The sequence below is a fragment of the Hyperolius riggenbachi genome, chromosome 9 (assembly GCF_040937935.1).
Source record: "Hyperolius riggenbachi isolate aHypRig1 chromosome 9, aHypRig1.pri, whole genome shotgun sequence".
In the NCBI taxonomy this organism is placed as follows: domain Eukaryota; kingdom Metazoa; phylum Chordata; class Amphibia; order Anura; family Hyperoliidae; genus Hyperolius; species Hyperolius riggenbachi.
In genome coordinates this window covers 284,647,271-284,672,138 of record NC_090654.1, presented here as the reverse complement: position 1 = coordinate 284,672,138, position 24,868 = coordinate 284,647,271, and the positions used below count along the sequence as shown (strand labels likewise).

The window sequence follows — 24,868 nt, the reverse complement described above, 5'->3', positions numbered from 1 at the left end:
CTCCGCTATTTCTGCCTTAAAGTGAACCAGAGATGAAGCACCCTCAAGTATTTTAATATACTTGTTAAGAGCCCTGCTAAAAATCCCCCACTGAGCATTCAGTCTGGCTTTGCTCAGGAATCATTATAGCGGAGCCTGTCTTCTCTGATGTATTTTCAAGCCCAAGCCTGCCCCCTTCTGGCTCTGCTGTAATGACTGAGCTATAATGATTCCTGAGCAAAGCCAGACTGAATGCTCAGTGGGGGATTTTATCAGGGCTGATAACAGGCAGGCTGAGCAGTGAGGGATGAAACCGAGAGCAGAGTAGGGGGTTTTCTCAAATGTTCCCACTGATATACAGGAGCTTCTCAAAAAATTAGCATATTGTGATAAAGTTCATTCTTTTCTGTAATGTATTAATAAACATTAGACTTTCATATATTTTAGATTCAAATACACACAACTGAAGTAGTTCAAGCCTTTTATTGTTTTAATATTGATGATTTTGGCATACAGCTCATGAAAACCCAAATTTCCTATCTCAAAAAATTAGCATATTTTATCCGACCAATAAAAGAAAAGTGCTTTTAAAACAAAAAAAAAGTCAACCTTCAAATAATTATGTTCAGTTATACACTCAATACTTGGTCGGGAATCCTTTTGCAGAAATGACTGCTTCAGTGCGGCGTGGCATGGAGGCAATCAGCCTGTGGCACTGCTCAGGTGTTATGGAGGCCCAGGATGCTTCGATAGCGGCCTTAAGCTCATCCAGAGTGTTGGGTGTTGTGTCTCTCAACTTTCTCTTCACAATATCCCACAGATTGTCTATGGGGTTTAGGTCAGGAGAGTTGGCAGGCTAATTGAGCACAGTAATACCATGGTCAGTAAACCATTTACCAGTGGTTTTGGCACTGTGAGCAGGTGCCAGGTCGTGCTGAAAAATGAAATCTTCATCTCCATAAAGCTTTTCAGCAGATGGAAGCATGAACCCACTTTTGAACCACGAACAGCGGCAGAAGTGCTGACCTGGGCTACAGAGAAGCAGCACTGGACTTTTGCTCAGTGGTCCAAAGTACTTTTTTCGGATGAAAGCAACTTTTACATGTCATTCGGAAATCAAGGTGCCAGAGTCTGGAGGAAGACTGGGGAGAGGGAAATGCCAAAATGCCTGAAGTCCAGTGTCAAGTACCCACAGTCAGTGATGGTCTGGGGTGCCATGTCAGCTGCTGGTGTTGGTCCACTGTGTTTTATCAAGGGCAGGGTCAATGCAGCTAGCTATCAGGAGATTTTGGAGCACTTCATGCTTCCATCTGCTGAAAAGCTTTATGGAGATGAAGATTTCATTTTTCAGCACGACCTGGCACCTGCTCACAGTGCCAAAACCACTGGTAAATGGTTTACTGACCATGGTATTACTGTGCTCAATTGGCCTGCCAACTCTCCTGACCTGAACCCCATAGAGAATCTGTGGGATATTGTGAAGAGAAAGTTGAGAGACACAAGACCCAACACTCTGGATGAGCTTAAAGAGACTCTGTAACATGAAAAAGATCCCCTGGGGGGTACTCACCTCGGGTGGGGGAAGCCTCCGGATCCTAATGAGGCTTCCCACGCCGTCCTCTGTCCCACGGGGGTCTCGCTGCAGCCCTCCGAACGGCCGGCGACAGACCCGACTGTCAGTTCAATATTTACCTTTGCTGGCTCCAGCGGGGGCGCTGTGGCTGCTTTCCTCTCCGAACTACACGGAAATACCCGATCTCAGTCGGGTCCGCTCTACTGCGCAGGCGCCGGAAACTTGCGCCTGCGCAGTAGAGCAGACCCGACGGCGATCGGGTATTTCCGTGTAGTTCGGAGCCGACAGCCGTCAGAGCGCCTGCGCAGGAGCCAGGAAGGTAAATATTACGTCACGGCTGCACGGAGGGCTACAGCGAGACCCCCGTGGGACAGAGGATGGCGTGGGAAGCCTCATTAGGATCTGGAGGCTTCCCCCACCCGAGGTGAGTACCCCCCAGGGGATTTTTTGAGGTTACAGATCCTCTTTAAGGCCGCTATCGAAGCATCCTGGGCCTCCATAACACCTGAGCAGTGCCACAGGCTGATTACCTCCATGCCATGCCGCATTGAAGCAGTCATTTCTGCAAAAGGATTCCCGACCAAGTATTGAGTGCATAACTGAACATAATTATTTGAAGGTTGACTTTTTTTGTTTTAAAAACACTTTTCTTTTATTGGTCGGATGAAATATGCTGATTTTTTGAGATAGGAATTTGGGGTTTTCATGAGCTGTATGCCAAAATCATCAATATTAAAACAATAAAAGGCTTGAACTACTTCAGTTGTGTGTAATGAATCTAAAATATATGAAAGTCTGATGTTTATCAGTACATTACAGAAAATAATGAACTTTATCACAATATGCTAATTTTTTTTAGAAGATCCTGTATATGGTAAAATACATGAGGGTGCTTCATCTCTGGTTCACTTTAAGGGGGCCATACACTGGTCGAATTCAGTCATCGATCGATTCTAAAGAATCGATTGATCATTCAGAAATCGGTTCTATCAAATTTATCGATCAATCGATTTGTGGCCGATTTTGATCAATTTGATCAGACAGGATGGAAAATCTAGGTCGATCTGCAGCTGGCAGCAGATCGATGGCCCATAAGAGTTGCATTGGATCTAATGGTCCAATAATGCATTTTAGATTGCTAATAGATTTAATTCTGAAATCTATTGGAAACCTGTTCCTAGTGTGTGGCACATCAGACAGATTCCTGTCAGATTCAACTTGACAGGCATCTGAGAGAAATCTGATGGTCAAATCTGCTGCAAATCTGTAAGTTTATGGCCACCTTTAACCCGAATGAAAAGCCGCTACTGGGCAGGGGGGGGGGGGAAGCTTCCTAGGATCACAAGACGCTTCCCCATCCCGAGGTAATTATCCCCCAGCAGGGTTATTTTATTTTTGTTTTTTTTTTATAGGTTTTCTATAAAGCGGATCCAAGAAGAAAAACTAACTATAACAAGTAACTTGTCTATATATCTTATCTAAAGTTTAGATAGTTTACACAGCATATCTAGCTGCAAACAGCTTCAAAAGTTTATGATTATTTATTCCTGTGATACAATGAGGGCAGCCCTGTTCTGTTTGTCACATTGTCACAGGCCGAGGGCTGGAGATGCTATCAGCTTGCCTATGTGTAAATTCAGTCCCCGCGCCTTCTCCCCTCTGCCTTTGAAATCAATGGCTAGTAACACCTCCCCCTGCTCCTGCCCAGACTGAGCTCCTGTAAGCCCGTGCTATTGTCTGAAAATGCCAAGGCACTCTGAAAAGCTGTGGGCGAGGCTTGTATAGTTTATAGGGAATTAAAGTATTAAAACAAGAAAGTATTTGGCTTGAGGAATGCCCTATAAACTATAGCAAAGGGACACAATTATGCAATGAGTAAAAAGTTCATCTCGGATCCACTTTAATGTCTTGAACATTTTCATAAATTTGTACTCAAATTTTTCTTGATTGTTCTAGCAACAAAGCAAAAGACTAGTTACTTTTCATCAGATTCCCATTAAACAGCTATCTAAAATAGCTAAGACATCAGAACCTTACGAGAGGGAAGTTTGGGGATGACTGCCTGCAATGCAGCCACCACACCCTGAGCTACAAAGACAACCAAAGCATAAAAAACAGCTTAAAGGATACCAGAGGTGACGTGACATGATAAGACATGTACAGTGTCTAGCACACAAATAACTACGCGGTGTTCCTTTTTTCTTTCTCTGCCTGAAAGAGTTAACAGGTATGTAAGTGGCTGACTCAGTCCTGACGCAGACAGGAAGTGACTACAGTGTGACCCTGACTGATAAGAAATTCCAACTATAAAACACTTCCCTAGCAGAAAATGGCTTCTGAGAGCAAGAAAGAGAAAAAGGGAAATGTCTCATCAGTGAGGGTCACACTGTAGTCACTTCCTGTCTGAGTCAGGACTGAGTCAGCCACTTACATACCTGATATTTAACTCTTTCAGGCAGAGAAAGAAAAAAAGGAACAGCAGTTATTTGTGTGCTGGGCACTGTACATACACATGTCTATCTCATGTCACATGTCACCTCGAGTATCCTTTAAACTTCGCATCTCAGCCAGTAAAAGACAGACCATCCGTGATGACAGCACAAAGGTGAACCAAGAACAGTCGTCGTCAGATAAAGCCATCAGTCAAATAATCCCCCTATACTGCACAACGTGTATTAAACCAGTAGGTAGGAATGTGAAAATCTAACCCCTGCCCTCCCCCCATCCCCCCCTGGCACGGAGGAAAAAGAAATGGAAGCCACATCAGACTGTGTGCTTGGGCTCATAGATCACCACAGATGGAGAATGCAGCCATAAGATTATTATTACTGATTTATAAAGTGCCAACATATTCCATGGCGCTGCACAAAGAATCAAACACGGGTTATATAATACAAATTACAGAATTGTTAAAGGAATACTGTAGGGGGGTCAGGGGAAAATGAGTTGAACTTACCCGGGGCTTCTAACGGTCCCCCGCAGACATCCTGTGTTGGCGCAGCCACTCCCCGATGCTCCGGCCCCGCCTCCGGTTCACTTCTGGAATTTCTGACTTTAAAGTCTGAAAACCACTGCGCCTACGTTGCCGTGTCCTCGATCCTGCTGATGTCATCAAGAGCGCACAGCGCAGGCCCAGTATGGTCTGTGCCTGCGCAGTACACTCCTGGTGACATCAGCGGGATCGAGGACACGGCAACGCAGGCGCAATGGTTTTCTGACTTTAAAGTCAGAAATTCCAGAAGTGAACTGGAGGCGGGGCCAAAGCATCGGTGAGTGGCTGCGCGGGCACAGGATGTCTGCGGGGGACCATTAGAAGCCCCGGGTAGGTTCAGCTCATTTTCCCCCGACCCCCCTACAGTATCCCTTTAAGAGACATTTACTCCTTGGATGGAAAGCAATGACAAACTTGGACAACAGAATTAAAAAAAAAAAAAAATATAGATGTCACTTTGCCAAAGGTTAGTATAGTCAAAGCCAGGACTGTGGAGTTGGTACAAAAATCATCAGACTCCTCTAATTTGCATTCTGACAAACTTGCTCATTGAACGTTAGTAGCATGAAAAGCATTTCATTACTGCCAAAGCTTAGGGATTTTAAAAGCTGTGTTAAAATGGCTTCTGCTTTTGGGAACAAACAGCTCCTGGCCAATAAGCTGACACTCTACGCTGTCATAGTGTAATTCCCTACATTATTATGTATTTATATAGCACTGACATCTTCTGCAGCCCTGTACAGAGTACATAGCCATGTCACTGACTGTTCCCGGAGGACCTTGAAATCTAAACCCTGCCACATTTACAGTATGCCCCCCCCCCCTCCCCCCCAGTAGATTGCGGAGCAGTGGTTTTCAGCGCTGCTAGATTTGGGTGCAGCCGGCGCCACCATAGACTATTATAGGAGTCACATCACACAGCACGTCACAAGATGGAACTGAAGTTGCTTAAACAAAAAAAATAAAAATAAATAATAATAATTCAGCCTCCAGCAATCGCTGGAAGACAAATTATATCATTCCCCCACTATCCATGGCGGCCTGGAGGGGGAATAGTAATCAACACGGCCGGGACTTGTGCAGAAGCAGGATCAGCCATATACCGGCTGTATCCTGCGCCCAAGTCTACCGGCGCCAATTTCAAATGTATGCGTTGGGAGCTATGTGCATATATGTCACATGCAGAACAACAACTGACAGCAATGCAAAACTGTCAGTCAAAAAAGAAAAAAAAAAAAAAAAGAAGAAAACTGATGTAGAAAACTGATAGACAAGTGTGGATTTATTCCAGCCTAAGAAAAAAAAAATTCGTATTGAAATTCCTCGTTTACAAAAAAAAAAAAAATGCAGGATAACTGAACTGATGAATGAGGAACGCTCAGTGCGTTACAGAGCAGTACAACAGAGCTGCAGTACGGTAAGCACCCAACAGATGGCGCACGGATAGCGCAGTGCAATGGCTCTGCAGTACCGCTTGCTGCCAGCAGGTGGCGCAGGGTTAGCGCAGTATAATGGAGGTGCAGTATCGCTGGCTGCCAGCAAGTGGCCGGTCACACAATGGAGGATGCAGCATGACACAGCGGCTCACCTTTCAGGGCGCTGCGCTCCACCAGGATAGTGTGCACCTGCGGGTCTGCCAGGAACTTCCTCATCTGCTCCACCGCGCTCTTCTCCTCCAGCGCTGCCTCCAGAGAGGCCGGAGCCTCCCCGCCATCCTCCAGCAGCAGCGGCACCAGCTTCCGGATGTGCTTCTGCAACACCGACGCGTCCGCTACGTTCTGCACCGCCGACACCTCCAGGTTCCCCGAACCGTCATCCCCGCCGCCCGCGTCCGACATGACTGCTCCTCTCCGGCAGCTGCACCGCCAGACACTGACAGGGAGAGGCTGCTGAGTCCTGCACACACAGGAGGAGCCGCCTCTTCACAGCGCCCCGGGGAATGCTGGGAGTGTAGTCTGTACACGCCTCTCTGCATGGACTCACTGCGCTGTGCGGACTACAAGACCAGCATGCACCGCGCCTGCCGCAGCGTTACTCAGTGTTCTCTGCTGCAGGGCGGAGCTACAACGCCTGACTCCTGCCCACCGGCATTGTGCGCTGCAGCTTGGCCACACCCACTGTCAGTACCGGGCTACTGTCATCTTTTGCTCCTCTCTCCGCAGCTGACAGGCTGTACCCACCCTCTGGCGCCTCCCACTGGCCCTGCAATTATACCGCAGCCTAATCCCTCCCACTGGTATCTCCCATCCAGGTTCCACCCCCTAGTGGCGCACATTAGGCTGCTCTACCCATCATCACTGCCCCACCCTGACACTGTCACTGTGCCAGACGGCCTAGCTAACTGATCCTTCACTATTATAAAGTGGCAGTGTCACTGGGGGTCAGAGGTAGATTAAACAGGAACTCCAGTGAAAATAATGTAATAAAACATATTTACAATAATTATGTATAAATGATTGTCAGTATTTGCCTATTGTAAAATCTTTCCTCTTCCTGATTTACATTCTGACATTTATCACATGTTGACATTTTAACTGCTGGCAGGTGATGTCACTGAAAGGGGATACTGCTTGCTTTTTTGCCAGTTGGAAACAGCTGTAAACAGCTAATTCCCACAATGCAATGAGGTTCACAGACAGGAAACTGTCGGGACCATGGTCCTGACATCACACTGTGGGAGGGGTTTCACCACTATGTTAGCCAGGGGGCGTGTCTCCTGTGCCACTGCCCTTCTCCACCCTACATTCTGTGCATTACTGCCCAGTGCCCACATTATCAGTGTGCCATAGTCCTGCTGCTTTATTATGTGCCTCTGTCCTCATTCACCTATCACTGTACACTGCTGCTGCTGTGTACCCACGCCCTGATCCACCCGCTGTCCCTGTGTACCACAGCCACTATGTACCCACGCCCTGATCCATCCGCTGTCCCTGTGTACCACAGCCACTATGTACCCACACCCTGATCCACCCGCTGTCCCTGTGTACCCCTGCCACTATGTACCCACGCCCTGATCCACCCGCTGTCCCTGTGTACCACAGCCACTATGTACCCACACCCTGATCCACCCGCTGTCCCTGTGTACCACAGCCACTATGTACCCACGCCCTGATCCACCCGCTGTCCCTGTGTACCACAGCCACTATGTACACATGCCCTGATCCACTCACTGTCCCTGTGTACCACAGTCACTATGTACCCACGCCCTGATCCACCCACTGTCCTTGTGTACCACAGCCACTATGTACCCACGCCCTGATCCACCCGCTGTCCCTGTGTACCACTGCCACTATGTACCCACGCCCTGATCCACCCGCTGTCCCTGTGTACCACAGCCACTATGTACCCACGCCCTGATCCACCCGCTGTCCCGTGTACCACAGCCACTATGTACCCCTGCCCTGATCCACCCGCTGTCCCTGTGTACCACAGCCACTATGTACCCACGCCCTGATCCACCCGCTGTCCCGTGTACCACAGCCACTATGTACCCCTGCCCTGATCCATCCGCTGTCCCTGTGTACCACAGCCACTATGTACCCACGCGCTGATCCACCCGCTGTCCCGTGTACCACACAGCCACTATGTACTCACGCCCTGATCCATCCGCTGTCCCTGTGTACCACAGCCACTATGTACCCACGCCCTGATCCACCCGCTGTCCCTGTGTACCACAGCCACTATGTACCCACACCCTGATCCACCCACTGTCCCTGTGTACCACAGCCACTATGTACCCACGCCCTGATCCACCCGCTGTCCCTGTGTACCACAGCCACTATGTACCCACGCCCTGCTCCACCCGCTGTCCCTGTGTACCACAGCCACTATGTACGCACACCCTGATCCACCTGCTGTCCCTGGACGCCCTGATCCACCTGCTGTCCCTATGTACCACAGCCACTATGTACCCACGCCCTGATCCACCCGCTGTCCCCGTGTACCACAGCCACTATGTACCCACGCCCTGATCCACCCGCTGTCCCTGTTTACCACAGCCACTATGTACCCACGCCCTGATCCACCTGCTGTCCCTGTGTACCACAGCCACTATGTACCCACACCCTGATCCACCCGCTGTCCCTGTGTACCACACAACCACTATGTACTCACCCCCTGATCCACCCGCTGTCCCTGTGTACCACAGCCACTATGTACCCACGCCCAGATCCACCTGCTGTCCCTGTGTACCACAGCCACTATGTACTCACGCCCTGATCCACCCGCTGTCCCTGTGTACCACAGCCACTATGTACCCACGCCCTGATCCACCTGCTGTCCCTGTGTACCACAGCCACTATGTACCCACACCCTGATCCTCCCGCTGTCCCTGTGTACCACAGCCACTATGTACCCACGCCCTGATCCACCCGCTGTCCCTGTGTACCACAGCCACTATGTACCCACACCCTGATCCACCCGCTGTCCCTGTGTACCACACAGCCACTATGTACTCACGCCCTGATCCACCCGCTGTCCCTGTGTACCACAGCCACTATGTACCCACGCCCTGATCCACCCGCTGTCCCTGTGTACCACAGCCACTATGTACCCACGCCCTGATCCACCTGCTGTCCCCGTGTACCACAACCACTATGTACCCACGCCCTGATCCACCGCTGTCCCCGTGTACCACAGCCACTATGTACCCACGCCCTGATCCATCCGCTGTCCCCGTGTACCACAGCCACTATGTACCCACGCCCTGATCCACCCGCTGTCCCCGTGTACCACAGCCACTATGTACCCACGCCCTGATCCACCCGCTGTCCCCGTGTACCACAGCCACTATGTACCCACGCCCTGATCCACCCGCTGTCCCTGTGTACCACAGCCACTATGTACCCACGCCCTGATCCACCTGCTGTCCCCGTGTACCACAGCCACTATGTACCCACGCCCTGATCCACCGCTGTCCCCGTGTACCACAGCCACTATGTACCCACGCCCTGATCCACCCGCTGTCCCTGTGTACCACAGCCACTATGTACCCACGCCCTGATCCGCCCGCTGTCCCTGTGTACCACAGCCACTATGTACCCACACCCTGATCCACCCGCTGTCCCTGTGTACCACAGTCACTATGTACCCACGCCCTGATCCACCCGCTGTCCCTGTGTACCACAGCCACTATGTACCCACGCCCTGATCCACCCGCTGTCCCTGTGTACCACAGCCACTGTGTACCATGCCCTGATCCACCCGCTGTCCCTGTGTACCACAGCCACTATGTACCCACGCCCTGATCCACCCGCTGTCCCTGTGTACCACAGCCACTATGTACCCACACCCTGATCCACCCGCTGTCCCTGTATACCACAGCCACTATGTACCCACGCCCTGATCCACCCGCTGTCCCGTGTACCACAGCCACTATGTACCCCTGCCCTGATCCATCCGCTGTCCCTGTGTACCACAGCCACTATGTACCCACGCGCTGATCCACCCGCTGTCCCGTGTACCACACAGCCACTATGTACTCACGCCCTGATCCACCCGCTGTCCCTGTGTACCACAGCCACTATGTACCCACACCCTGATCCACCCACTGTCCCTGTGTACCACAGCCACTATGTACCCACGCCCTGATCCACCCGCTGTCCCTGTGTACCACAGCCACTATGTACCCACGCCCTGCTCCACCCGCTGTCCCTGTGTACCACAGCCACTATGTACGCACACCCTGATCCACCTGCTGTCCCTGGACGCCCTGATCCACCTGCTGTCCCTGTGTACCACAGCCACCATGTACCCACGCCCTGATCCACCCGCTGTCCCCGTGTACCACAGCCACTATGTACCCACGCCCTGATCCACCCGCTGTCCCTGTTTACCACAGCCACTATGTACGCACACCCTGATCCACCTGCTGTCCCTGGACGCCCTGATCCACCTGCTGTCCCTGTGTACCACAGCCACTATGTACCCACGCCCTGATCCACCCGCTGTCCCCGTGTACCACAGCCACTATGTACCCACGCCCTGATCCACCCGCTGTCCCTGTGTACCACAGCCACTATGTACCCACGCCCTGATCCACCTGCTGTCCCTGTGTACCACAGCCACTATGTACCCACACCCTGATCCACCCGCTGTCCCTGTGTACCACACAGCCACTATGTACTCACGCCCTGATCCACCCGCTGTCCCTGTGTACCACAGCCACTATGTACCCACGCCCTGATCCACCTGCTGTCCCTGTGTACCACAGCCACTATGTACCCACACCCTGATCCACCCGCTGTCCCTGTGTACCACACAGCCACTATGTACTCACGCCCTGATCCACCCGCTGTCCCTGTGTACCACAGCCACTATGTACCCACGCCCTGATCCACCCGCTGTCCCTGTGTACCACAGCCACTATGTACCCACGCCCTGATCCACCTGCTGTCCCCGTGTACCACAACCACTATGTACCCACGCCCTGATCCACCGCTGTCCCCGTGTACCACAGCCACTATGTACCCACGCCGTGATCCATCCGCTGTCCCTGTGTACCACAGCCACTATGTACCCACGCCCTGATCCACCCGCTGTCCCCGTGTACCACAGCCACTATGTACCCACGCCCTGATCCACCCGCTGTCCCTGTGTACCACAGCCACTATGTACCCACGCCCTGATCCACCCGCTGTCCCTGTGTACCACAGCCACTATGTACCCACGCCCTGATCCACCGCTGTCCCCGTGTACCACAGCCACTATGTCCCCACGCCCTGATCCACCCGCTGTCCCTGTGTACCACAGCCACTATGTACCCACGCCCTGATCCACCCGCTGTCCCTGTGTACCACAGCCACTATGTACCCACACCCTGATTCGCCCGCTGTCCCTGTGTACCACAGCCACTATGTACCCACGCCCTGATCCACCCGCTGTCCCTGTGTACCACAGCCACTATGTACCCACGCCCTGATCCACCCGCTGTCCCTGTGTACCACAGCCACTATGTGCCCACACCCTGATCCGCCCGCTGTCCCTGTGTACCACAGCCACTATGTACCCACGCCCTGATCCACCCGCTGTCCCCGTGTACCACAGCCACTATGTACCCACGCCCTGATCCACCCGCTGTCCCCGTGTACCACAGCCACTATGTACCCACGCCCTGATCCACCCGCTGTCCCTGTGTACCACAGCCACTATGTACCCACGCCATGATCCACCCGCTGTCCCTGTGTACCACAGTCACTATGTACCCACGCCCTGATCCACCCGCTGTCCCTGTGTACCACAGCCACTATGTACCCACGCCCTGATCCACCCGCTGTCCCTGTGTACCACAGCCACTGTGTACCATGCCCTGATCCACCCGCTGTCCCTGTGTACCACAGCCACTATGTACCCACGCCCTGATCCACCCGCTGTCCCTGTGTACCACAGCCACTATCTACCCACGCCCTGATCCACCCGCTGTCCCTGTGTACCACAGTCACTATGTACCCACACCCTGATCCGCCCTCTGTCCTTTATAAAAAAGTGAATTGTGAAGGACTACAAGTTTGTGAAACCAGCATCCATCTTTAACACAGAATTGTCTTTATTATATTCATTCACTTAGTGAATACTTCTTCATCCGTAGTCTTCAAGTATATTAATATTCTGATGACTGGCTGCAGGAGTTTCATAGAACAGTTCATTCAACTTTCAAATCCACTTATAAGGATCTTCTGGCATAAATCCTGGATGGTGTCTGCTTTTGATGGGATTCATTTGTATTCTACAGTGGTGTGAAAAACTATTTGCCCCCTTCCTGATTTCTTATACTTTTGCATGTTTGTCACACTTACCGTATTTTGCGGAATATAAGACGCTCCGGCATATAAGACGCACCTAGACTTAGAAGGCAAAAATCAGGAAAAAAACCAAAACAAAACCTAGGTGTGTCTATGGTGCAGGGGTGTCTTATGGACCTTTAAACCCCCCAAAACTGTCTCTATCTAAGCTGAACTGCTCATCTACACTAAATCCTGCTACACTACACTTCACTTACCCCTGCTGCCCCCACCAACTACACTGTACTACACTACACGAACTAACCCCTGCAGCCAACCCAAACTACACTACACTTCACTAAGTAACCCCTGTAGAAACCCAAACTACACTACACTACTACACTACACTTCACTAACTAACCCCTGCAGCCAACCCAAACTACACTAACTAAATCCTGCACCCAACACAAACTACACTACACTTTGCCCCTGCAGCATCTCACCTGATCCTGCTGCCGCGATCCTGTCCTCCTCCGCCTGACTGCCGCCTTCCAAGGGTCATCCGAGGGTCCCAGCTGTGGTCATCTGAGGGTCCCAGCCATCCCATCCAGAATCCCGGCTCTTCAGTGTCCCAGTCGCCAGATCGTCTTCACTGCAGACAGCAGCCATGCGGTAATCACGCGCTGCTGCCTCGCCGACATCCTCCATGGTAACGGCGTCCTCTTCCTAGTTACGGTGCCCCCTTCTGTGTGACGAGCAGCGCATGTGCGCCTGACGTCATGCGTGACCCCGGCGCACGTGCGCCTGAAGTCATGCGTGACCCGGCGCACATGCGCCGCTCGTCACACAGAAGGGGGCACCGTAACTAGGAAGAGGACACCGTTACCATGGAGGATGTCGGTGAGGCAGCAGCGCGTGATTACCGCATGGCTGCTGTCTGCAGTGAAGACGATCTGGCGACTGGGACACTGAAGAGCCGGGATTCTGGATGGGATGGCTGGGACCCTCAGATGACCACAGCTGGGACCCTCGGATGACCCTTGGATGGCGGCAGTCAGACGAAGGAGGACAGGATCGCGGCAGCAGGAACCGGTAAGTATGTTTTGGGGCCCAAATACCGTACCTTTAGAATATAAGACGCACCCACTTTTTCCCCCTAGTTTTGGGGAAGAAAAAGTGCGTCTTATATTCCGAAAAATACGGTAAATGTTTCTGCTCATCAAAAACCGTTAACTATTAGTCAAAGATAACATAATTGAACACAAAATGCAGTTTTATATGATGGTTTTTATTATTTAGTGAGAAAAAAAAACTCCAAATCTACATGGCCCTGTGTGAAAAAGTGATTGCCCCCCTTGTTAAAAAAAATAACTTAACTGTGGTTTATCACACCTGACCTGAGTTCAATTTCTGTAGTCACCCCCAGGCCTGATTACTGCCACACCTGTTTCAATCAAGAAATCACTTAACCACCCTGGCGTTCTATTAAGATCGCCAGGGCAGCTGCATGAGGGTTTTTTTTAAATAAAAAAAAAAATATTTCATGCAGCCAACTGAAAGTTGGCTGCATGAAAGCCCACTAGATGGCGCTCCGGAGGCGTTCTTCTGATCGCCTCCGGCGCCCGGAATAAACAAGGAAGGCCGCAATGAGCGGCCTTCCTTGTTTTGCTTAGATCGTCGCCATAGCGACGAGCGGAGTGACGTCATGGACGTCAGCCGACGTCCTGACGTCTGCCGCCTCCGATCCAGCCCTTAGCGCTGGCCGGAACTATTTGTTCCGGCTGCGCAGGGCTCAGGCGGCTGGGGGGACCCTCTTTCGCCGCTGCTCGCGGCGGATCGCCGCAGAGCGGCGGCGATCGGGCAGCACACGCGGCTGGCAAAGTGCCGGCTGCGTGTGCTGCTCTTTATTTCATGTAAATCGGCCCAGCAGGGCCTGAGCGGCACCCTCTGGCGGTAATGGACGAGCTGAGCTCGTCCATACCGCTAAGGTGGTTAAATAGGAGCTATCTGACACAGAGAAGAAGACCAAAAGCACCTCAAAAGCTAGACATCATGCCAAGATCCAAAGAAATTCAGGTACAAATGAGAACAAAAGTACTGTAATTGAGATCTATCAGTCTGGTAAAGGTTATAAAGCCATTTCTAAAGCTTTGGGACTCCAGCGAACCACAGTGAGAGCCATTATCCACAAATGGCAAAAACATGGAACAGTAATGAACCTTCCCAGGAGTGGCTGGCCGACCAAAATTACCCCAAGAGCGCAGAGAAAACTCATCCGAGAGGCAGTGGCGGCGCTACACTGGGGCTTACCCAGGCTTAAGCCCCAGCTCACAAGCTGCCAGCCCCCACAAAAGCCCCCCTGCCCGTACAATCCATAACAAAATGGTCAGCATTCGTAAAAATGTTACAGCGGGGGGCGGGGCCGCCAGCCGGGGCATCATTGCCACACAGCTAATGGAGACAGAGCTGGCTGACAGAGGGAGAGACTCCAGTCCCGCCCCTCAGCTCAGGCATCCAACTGCAGCCCAGCTTTTCCTCCTCTTAGCCTCTATCTTCCTGTCAGCCGGGCTCCAGCTCCACCCCCTCTCTACAGCACACGAGACACAGGCTGGGGAACGAGGCAGCCTGCAGGAAAGAGTAGCTAGTCTGCCACAGATACAAGTGACAGCAGCCAAAGCAGCCAGTCAAGCCCAGCAATGAATCACCACAGAAAGGTTTGGGCTGACAGTCTCACATTCATTGTCTGTAGTTACTGCCTGTGTACCTTCTCCCAACCCCCTGACTGCAGCTCTGACCCAGGTGCTGGGGGAACTGTCTTTCCCTCTCAGATAGTGTCTCTCCTCTCCTTCCTCATCATCCCCCTCAATCCCCCCACCTTGCCAGCATTCACTTGTCAATTAGGTCTGCCTGGAGACTCTTATGAGCACACAGAATGTAATCATCGGGGGAAGGGAGCCTTATGATGTGCACTGATATCCTCCTGCTGACCAGCCATGAATGGGGTCAGTTTAACTCATACGTTTTACCTCCTCTCCACACTTAAAACACAACTGAAGACTGTGAAATAGAGAGATTCACTTTACCTGGAGCTTCTCCCAGCCCCCTGCAGACATCCTGTCAAACAGGGTCGGACTGGGACACCAAGGGCCCACCAAGGAAGTTTCAGCCTGGGGCCCACCCCTCTCTCCTCCTCCCTCCCCCCCCCCCCCCCCCCATTTTGGGCTCACATACACATGTACTTTAGAAATTTTGCATGACTTTATGGTAGGGAATAGATTGTGAGCAATTCTGAGGACAGTCTCCAATAGGGATATGTCTAAATGCGAAACTAAATGGGTGTCACCACGCACTGGAACATCGGCGTGGTCATGATGAGTCATGGGCAGACTTAAAAAAAAAAAAATACAAAACACAAAATAAGTAGCGGCGTTATTCACAGAGATTAGGTCTGACCAGATACATTGTATATTCAAGTAGTTACATGCCTCATGATAATTCATCAAGTAGTCAAATTGCAGCAGATACCCCCACAAAATGCAATCAGGTTGACGGCAGATACCCCCACACAATGCAATCAGGTTGGTGGCAGATACCCCCACAAAATGCAATCAGGTTGACGGCAGATACCCCCACACAATGCAATCAGGTTAACGGCAGATACCCCCACAAAATGCAATCAGGTTGACGGCAGATACCCCCACAAAATGCAATCAGGATGACGGCAGATACCCCCACAAAATGCAATCAGTTTGGCTGCAGATACCCCCACAAAATGCAATCAGTTTGGCTGCAGATACCCCCACACAATGCAATCAGGTTGGCTGCAGATACCCCCACACAATGCAATCAGGTTGGTGGCAGAGATACCCCCACACAATGCAAGTCCCCCCCAGCTTGGAAGGGCAGAGGGCACAGATCAGCGGGGAAGCCTCCCCCCCTCCCTCACCTAGGGCCCCCCCTTCCGCGCAGCCCCCTCCTCGAGAAGTGCAGCCAGCAGCGAGCGGAGAATAGCTACAGAGATGATGCTATCTCCGCTCCGAGTCCGCATGCCGCTGCCCTGCTTCCCCCCCTCCCCGCCGCTCTGTGCCCAATTCCCCCCCTTCCAAGCTGTGCCCCCCTCCAGTGGCGTAGCTAGGGTGTTTGACACCCGGTGCGGATAATTTACCAACACCCCCCCCCCCCCCAAAAAAAGCAAAGCGCGCAGCGACAAAAAAAATGGGTGTGGACATGACATCACATGGGTGGGGGGTAATTGTAATGTAACTGTAACAGTAAGGCAGTGGGCTAATATAGGTAGCCAGAATAGTTTCCCTCAGCATAGGTTAGATATGACAACATGACAAATTCAGCAATCTTGAGGCCCCCAACAAGACAAATTCAGCAATCATGAGGCCCCCAACAAGACATTCAGTAACCATGAGGCCCCCAACAAGACAAATTCAGTAACCATGAGGCCCCCAACAAGACAAATTCAGCAGTCATGAGGCACATAAATAAACAGCATTTCACATAAATAGGCAGAATGCCCACTTAATATGGTAGACACCTCTCACCTGGCTTCTGAATTCTCCTCTACTGGCTGCTGTGCCAGGCAATACTGTTTTTGGCTGGATTGGGGATGATGTGTGGGCTGAAAGGCCTGGCGGTGATGCTGTGGCCGGCCTGGCGGTGATGCTGGGCTGTACTTGGCTGGTTGAAGTAAATGTTGGCCTGACTGTTGGTGGTGATGCTGTGGCCTTTTTGACAGTGATTCTGGGCTGGTTGGCTGGTGGTGATGCTGGGCTGGCCTGGATAGTTTAGGTAGTGACAGGTGCACCCTAGTTTAGGTAGCACCAGGAGCCTCCCAGCTTAGGTAGTGACAGGACCCCCAAGTTTAGGTAGCGACAGGAGCCCCCCAGTTTAGTTAGTGACAGATACCCCCCAGTTTAGGTAGTGACAGGAGCCCCCAGTGTTTGTAGTGACAGGTGCCCCCCAGTTAAGGTAGTAACAGGTGCCCCCCAGGGTATGTAGTGACAGGAGCCCCCAGTGTTTGTAGTGACAGGTGCCCCCCAGGGTATGTAGTGACAGGAGCCCCCAGTTTAGGTAGTGACAGTGCCCCCCAGTTCAGGTAGTGACAGGTGCCCCCAGTTCAGGTATTGACAGGCGCCCCCCCAGTTCAGTTAGTGACAGGTACCCCCAGTTTAGGTATGACAGGAGCCCCCCAGTGTATGCAGTGACAGGGACCCCCCCCCCCCAGTGTATATAGTGACAGGAGCCCCTAGTTTAGGTAGTGACAAGGCCCCCCAGTATAGATAGACAGGTCTATAGGTGTCCCCAGTTTAAATAGCCAGATCTATAGGTGTCCTCAGTGGCAGCGGAGAGAGAAGAGAAGCGGTGGGGAAGGGAGGACGTTTCCCCCTCCCCCTTCCCTCACCTTGGGGCTCCCCCTCTCTCGCTCCCCCCTTTAGAATTAAGTGATGCGGCAGGCAGCGCCGCTGTGCCTGCCGCTTCTTTTCTCTCTCCGCTGCCACCCCAGAGTGGGCGGGCCAGCCACGTCCGGGTAGCTAGGGGGGGGCAGCAGCTAGCCAGGGGAGTGAGCATGCCCCATTTTGCCCTATGTAGGGACGCCCATGGCATGGTAGGCAGATAGGTAGCCGGGTAGGCAGTTATGTAGCCGGGTGGGAGGGTAGGCAGATAGGTAGCTGGGTGGGCAGTTAGGTAGCCGGGTGGGAGGGTAGGCAGTTAGGTAGCCAGGTGGGCAGATAGGTAGCTGGGTGGGCAGTTAGGTAGCCGGGTGGGCAGTTAGGTAGCCAGGTGGGAGGGTAGGCAGATAGGTAGCTGGGTGGGTAGATAGGTAGCCGGGTGGGCAGATAGGTAGCCGGGTGGGAGGGTAGGCAGATAGGTAGCTGGGTGGGTAGATAGGTAGCCGGGTGGGTAGATAGGTAGCCGGGTGGGCAGTTAGGTAGCCGGGTGGGCAGTTAGGTAGCCGGGTGGGAGGGTAGGCAGAAGGGTAGCCGGGTGGGAGGGTAGGCAGTTAGGTAGCCGGGTGGGAGGGTAGGCAGTTAGGTAGCCGGGTGGGAGGGTAGGCAGATAGGTAGCTAGGTGGGTAGATAGGTAGCCGGGTGGGCAGCCAGTTAGGTAGCCGGGTGGGTAGATAGGTAGCCGGGTGGGAGGGTAGGCAGTTAGGTAGCCGGGTGGGAGGGTAGGCAGATAGGTAGCTGGGTGGGTAGATAGGTAGCCGGGTGGGCAGATAGGTAGCCGGGTGGGAGGGTAGGCAGATAGGTAGCTGGGTGGGTAGATAGGTAGCCGGGTGGGTAGATAGGTAGCCGGGTGGGCAGATAGGTAGCCGGGTGGGAGGGTAGGCAGATAGGTAGCTGGGTGGGTAGATAGGTAGCCGGGTGGGCAGTTAGGTAGCCAGGTGGGAGGGTAGGCAGTTAGGTAGCCGGGTGGGCAGATAGGTAGCTGGGTGGGTAGATAGGTATCCAGGTGGGCAGATAGGTAGCCGGGTGGGCAGATAGGTAGCCGGGTGGGAGGGTAGGCAGTTAGGTAGCCGGGTGGGCAGTTAGGTAGCCGGGTGGGAGGGTAGGCAGAAGGGTAGCCGGGTGGGAGGGTAGGCAGTTAGGTAGCCGGGTGGGCAGTTAGGTAGCCGGGTGGGAGGGTAGGCAGATAGGTAGCTGGGTGGGTAGAGGTAGCCGGGTGGGCAGCCAGTTAGGTAGCCGGGTGGGTAGATAGGTAGCCGGGTGGGAGGGTAGGCAGATAGGTAGCCGGGTGGGCAGTTAGGTAGCCGGGTGGGAGGGTAGGCAGAAGGGTGGGAGGGTGGGCAGTTAGGTAGCCGGGTGGGTAGCCAGTGGGGGCCCCGACTCCTATGCTCCCCCTCACCTGGGTGTCCCCCCTCCTTACAAGCCGCGGGGAGGGCAGCCCGACTGTTTTTTTTCCCTTAAAAAAAACTATTTTCCCCGGGGGCCCCCTCCTATCCTCCCCCTCCCTCACCTCGGACTCTCGGAGGGCCCCCTCCTGTTACGAGCGGCGGCCGGCGGGTACAGCAAACTTCCGGGTAGGTAAAGCAGAAGATAGAGGTCCAGCTGCCTCCCAGTCGCTGTCTCCTCTATGCCGCTCGCACTAAACCAGGAAGCAGTGCGAGCGGCATAGAGGAGACAGCGACTGGGAGGCAGCTGGACCTCTATCTTCTGCTATACCTCCCCGGAAGTTTGCTGTAACCGCCGCCGCTCGTAACAGGAGGGGGGCCCTCCGAGGTGAGGGAGGGGGAGGATAGGAGGGGCCCCCCCCGGGGAAAATAGTTTTTTTTAAGGGACATAAAAAAAAAAAAAAAATAGTCGGGCTGCCCTCCCCGGCTCTCCCATGCAGCGCACGCCTTCTAGGGGCCCCCAGGTCAGGAGGAGGGGCAGTCGGGTCGGGGCCCACCGATGGGACCGTCGGTGGTTCGGCGGCTCTGTCCGAGCCTGCTGTCAAAGATCCTCCGGTCCCCCACCGCAGCTCGGTTTATTCACCGCTGACTTACAAGTCAACGGCCACTGTGCCTGAGCAGCTCTGGCCACACACATCCTTGTTTGGGCTCCTGTGGCCGGCAGTGTATTGCGCAGGTGCAGTATGAGAAAATCTGTACTGCGTCTGCGAACGATTACAAACTGCGCCTGGTGGGGGACCAGAGGATCGGTTCAGGTATGTGCGGGCACAGGATGGCTGCAGGGGCTAACAGAAGCCCCAGGTAAGTGAATCTCTTTGTTTTTATTCAATATTCAGATCCACTTTAAGGTGGCCATACATTTATCGACTTTGTAGCCGATCAAAATCAGTGCTGCTAAGAGAATGCATGAACGATGATGCAACCGATTTCGGGCCGAAATTGGTTGCATGTATTGATCGGACATGATGAAAGATGTCGGGCCATCGTGGTTGATCAGGTGTGCAGCTGTAACCGCGAGCGATATCAGGACGAGCAACGAAACCCTCAGCACTGTCCCCTCTACAGTGAAACGTGTGCTATTCTTAATGTGTCCGCAGCTGGCTCCATCCACGATCTGCATACATTTGCCTACGTTACTGTGGCAACCACCTGGGGCACGTGTATGCAGATTTCGGACGAAGCCCGCAGCGAACACAGACAGGTTAAGTATAGTGCAACAGGAAGGGGGGGCAGCATCAAGGCGGTGGTTAAGGTGTCACAAGGTTGATTCCCAATCGATATCAGCATAAAATCGATCGGGAATTGGCCTGCAGTGCATGTGCAGCTAACTGATCTCTTTCTAATTAGATTGAATTAGAGAGAGATTTGTCTCTTGATTGAATCTGCCCATCATTGCCTGATGTATGGCTACCTTTGGAGTGCTGCCAGATTACGTGTGTTTTGTGGGGAAACTACGGGGGTGCTCAAACTTCCCTGGCAGGCCCACTTACACCACTGTCTCTCCTTACATGCATTTACTGGTGGAAGGCTGTCTCTCATTACATACATTTACTGGGTAAAGGCTGTCTGTCATTATGTGCATTTACTGGTGAAAGGCTGTCTCTCATTGCATGCATTTACTGGTGAAACGCTGTCTCTCATTACGTGCATTTACTGGTGAAAGGCGGTCTGTCATTACTTGCATTTACTGGTGAAACGCTGTCTCTCATTACGTGCATTTACTGGTGAAAGGCGGTCTGTCATTACGTGCATTTACTGGTGAAACACGGTCTCTCATCATGTGCATTTAATGGGGAAACGCTGTCTGTCATTATGTGCATTTACTTCATTTTTTCATGTAACTACATTAGCTGGTATAACTACATTAGTTAGCCCCGCCCACATGACATGACCACGCCCATTTTCACCACGGCACGTAATTTCTCCCATGAGCCCCGCCTGCCAGCCACTGTGCCCCTTTTGAGCCCCCCCAAAAATCTGAAGCTGGAGCCGCCGCTGCCGAGAGGCCACAAAAGACCCCAGGACAACATCTAAAGAAATGCAGGCCTCACTTGCCTCAATTAAGGTCATTGTTCATGACTCCATCATAAGAAAGAGACTGGGCAAAAACGGTCTGCATGGCAGATATCCAAGGCGCAAACCACTTTTAAGCAAAAAGAACATTAAGGCTCGTCTCAATTTTGCTAAAAAAAATCTCAATGATTGGCAAGACTTTTGGGAAAATACCTTGCGGACCGACGAGACAAAAGTTGAACTTTTTGGAAGGTGTGTGTCCCGTTACATCTAGCGTAGAAGTAACACAGCATTTCAGCAAAAGAACATCATACCAACAGTAAAATATGGTGGTGGTAGTGTGATGGTCTGGGGTTGTTTTGCTGCTTCAGGACCTGGAAGGCTTGCTGTGATAGATGGAACCATGAATTCTACTGTCTACCAAAAAATCCTGAAGGAGAATGTCCAGCCATCTGTCAACTCAAGCTGAAGCGATCTTGGGTGCTGCAGCAGGACAATTACCCAAAACACACCAGCAAATCCACCTCTGAATGGCTGAAGAAAAACAAAATAAAGACTTTGGAGTGGCCTAGTCAAAGTCCTGACCTGAATCCTATTGAGATGTTGTGGCATGACCTTAAAAAGGCGGTTCATGCTAGAAAACCCTCAAATAAAGCTGAATTACAACAATTCTGCAAAGATGAGTGGGCCAAAATTCCTCCAGAGCGCTGTAAAAGACTCGTTGCAAGTTATCGCAAACGCTTGATTGCAGTTATTGCTGCTAAGGGTGGCCCAACCAGTTATTAGGTTCAGGGGACAATTTCTTTTTCACACAGGGCCATGTAGGTTTTGAGTTATTTTTCTCACTAAATAATAAAAACCATCATTTAAAACTACATTTTGCATTCAATTATGTTATCTTTGACTAATAGTTAACGGTTTTTGATGAGCAGAAATATTTAAGTGTGACAAACATGCGAAAGAATAAGAAATCAGGAAGGGGGCAAATAGTTTTTCACACCACTGTATACCCTGGTTCTCCAATGTGTGGGTTTTAGGGGTACTTGGTTAAGTCCTAGTCCATTATCATGAGTTTTGTGATTTAAAAAATAAATAAATCATAAATCATGTATTTAGAATCCTGAATAAGTATTCTAGTTAATAAAATGCAGAAAGGAATATTTAAAAAAAAAAAAAAAAAAAACTCCAACTCCCATGAGAAATCTTTTCCTTTTCATAAACGGATCATCAGGGGGCGCTGTATAGCTGATATTGTGGTGAAACCCCTCCCACAGTGTGATGTCAGGACCATGGTTCTGAATTCACACCTTGTTGCATTGTGGGAAATAACAGCTGTTTCCAAAAAAAGCAAGCAGCTTCTCCTTTCAGTGACATCACCTGCCAGTAGTAAACATGTCGTCATGTGATAAATATTAGAATGTAAATCGGGGAGAGGAAAGATTTTACAATGGGCAAACACTGACTAAATCATTTATACATAATTATTGTAAAAATGAAGCACTTTTTTTATTACATTATTTTCACTGGAGTTCCTCTTTAAGGTGCCTATACATTTGTTGATTTTGTCCTGGCAGATCTAATCATTCTGATCAAATCTGCTGGAAATGAATGCCTGACTGGACCAGAGAGGAAATATTGATCAACAGCGACAGATTGATGACCCATAGCCTTGAAGTGCATCTTAAGGTTCGTATACACGTCCGATAAAGATCGTTCGTTACGAACGATTCGTGACGTTTACACGATATTCAAATTAGACGGAAAAGATTGTTCGTAATGAACGATTGTGTACACACGTGAACGATATAAGTATAAAGTACTGAACGACGAACGATTAAAAAATGCGTGCGCAAACGGAAGTGACGTTATGACAGGCAATAAGAACATGCGTTATCGGACGATCTTTGTACACACTGCAACGATTGAACGATTATCTTTCGAAAAAATCCGCCGGGTTGGATCGGTCGGATTGAACGATAACGGTCGTTATCGTCCCAAAAAACGATCGTTGGAAAATTTGGAGCGCACGATTATCGGTCCAATTGTCGTTATCGTTCATTTTTGAACGATCGTTATCGTACGTGTGTACTCAGCTTAACAGCGCTACCCTGCAGTTTAATAGATCTTTAATAGATTCATGTATTGTGGGGGAAGAGTCACTCTTTCTCTGATCAGAGTCTGATGTGAGAGGAATCGGTCTCTTGGCCACATAGGATGCCTATCTATTAGTGTATGGGCAACTTTACATAATTACATTGTTAGTTTGGTTGAAATAACACATCCGTCAATCAAGGTCAACCAGAAGAAAAAAACGAAAAAACACCATCGTGAACCTGCATATATGATATATCCCAGTTGATCCAGGGAAGGCAATAAACCTTACAAGGCCTGGGCCAATAAGCATTAAAAGGGAAACATTCCTTCCCGACTCCAGATGACTGTCAGATAAATCCCTGGATCAACTCTCTTAGGAATTACGTAATAAGTATAGCCGTGGATGCCCATTTAGTAACCAACCAGCAGAGCCGGGACAAGGTCCTCCAGCACCCAAGGCTGAGACACCAAAGTGCGCCCCTCCATCCCTCCACCCAGCCATCACACATTGATTGCTATTAGACTAAGAGGGCCACAGGGCCCACAACCTCCCCAACACCTTAATATCTAGTTATCTGGCTTGCAGTCACTGCTATGTATCCCCTTTTCTTATTTATTTCTGTTTCAAACACAATTAGGAATGACAGCTGAATGAATTGTGCTCCCCCTCCTACACTGCGCCCTGAGGCTGGAGCCTCTCCAGCCTATGCCTCGGCCCGGCCCTGCCAACCAGTATCTTATAATAAAAGATTATTCCCACTTCAATGAGAACGTCTGTTTCCCTGGTAATAATAGAATATCAGACATATCTTTTCCTGGTAATTAAAAGTAATTCTTTCAGAAGTTTGTCAATAACTGTCACTTTAATAGGTGTGGTCTGCAACCTTATGTAACGCCTTTTAGAGAAGGGAAAATGAATGAATGTACTGGTGGCTGTAACTAGTGGCAGTAGCTGGAGGCATGTGCTATTCTGCAGTCAGTTATGTAATATGATCCCTCTGTCTGCTCTTATGAAATGGAAAGAAAGGATCTTATTGTCTGCATAACATGTTTGGACTTAATAATCTGAACATTTGTATAGCACTTTTCTCCTGTCGGACTCAAAGCGCTCAAGAGCTGCAGCCACCAGTGCTGGGCCGAAATTACGCATGAGCGTAATTACGCATCGTAATTCAATGTAAATTTACGCGTAACTTACGGTCTTACGCGTAATTATTTACGCGTAAGCAGTTAAGTGGTATCGTAATTACACTGTCTACCGTAATTGCTAGGTATGCGTAATTTTACGAACACTTACGCATAATTTTACACGTAATTACTAACGTAAAAACTCCCCTTTTCTAAGAGTAGCCAATCAGTCAACATCCTAAGCAACCAATAGTATCTTCTCCTGCCCTTCAGTATATAAGCGTACGTTTTGACACATACGAATGATATGTACGCAATAACTGTCACATTGACGGCTATTGCGTACACATCGTCCGTATGCGTCAAAAATACGCATTAATGGGTATTACGGCACTACGCGTAACATCGTAGTGTAAGCGCCTACATTACGGTATCCTTACGCGTAACTGCGTAAGTTAACGCGTAAT

The 24,868-nt window shown here is 50.9% G+C and overlaps 1 protein-coding gene across 1 annotated transcript in view; it reads right to left on the bottom strand.

Moving 5' to 3' along the window:
- The window catches only part of DYNC1H1 (dynein cytoplasmic 1 heavy chain 1), a 148,790-nt gene extending 142,323 nt beyond the window's left edge, over positions 1–6,467 (bottom strand). Inside the window, exon 1 of the mRNA XM_068254710.1 lies at positions 6,133–6,467. Coding sequence (XP_068110811.1) covers positions 6,133–6,382 — 250 coding nt within the window. The 5' untranslated portion in view covers positions 6,383–6,467. The remainder of the gene's footprint in view (positions 1–6,132) is intronic.
- Between the last annotated feature and the right edge of the window lie 18,401 nt (positions 6,468–24,868).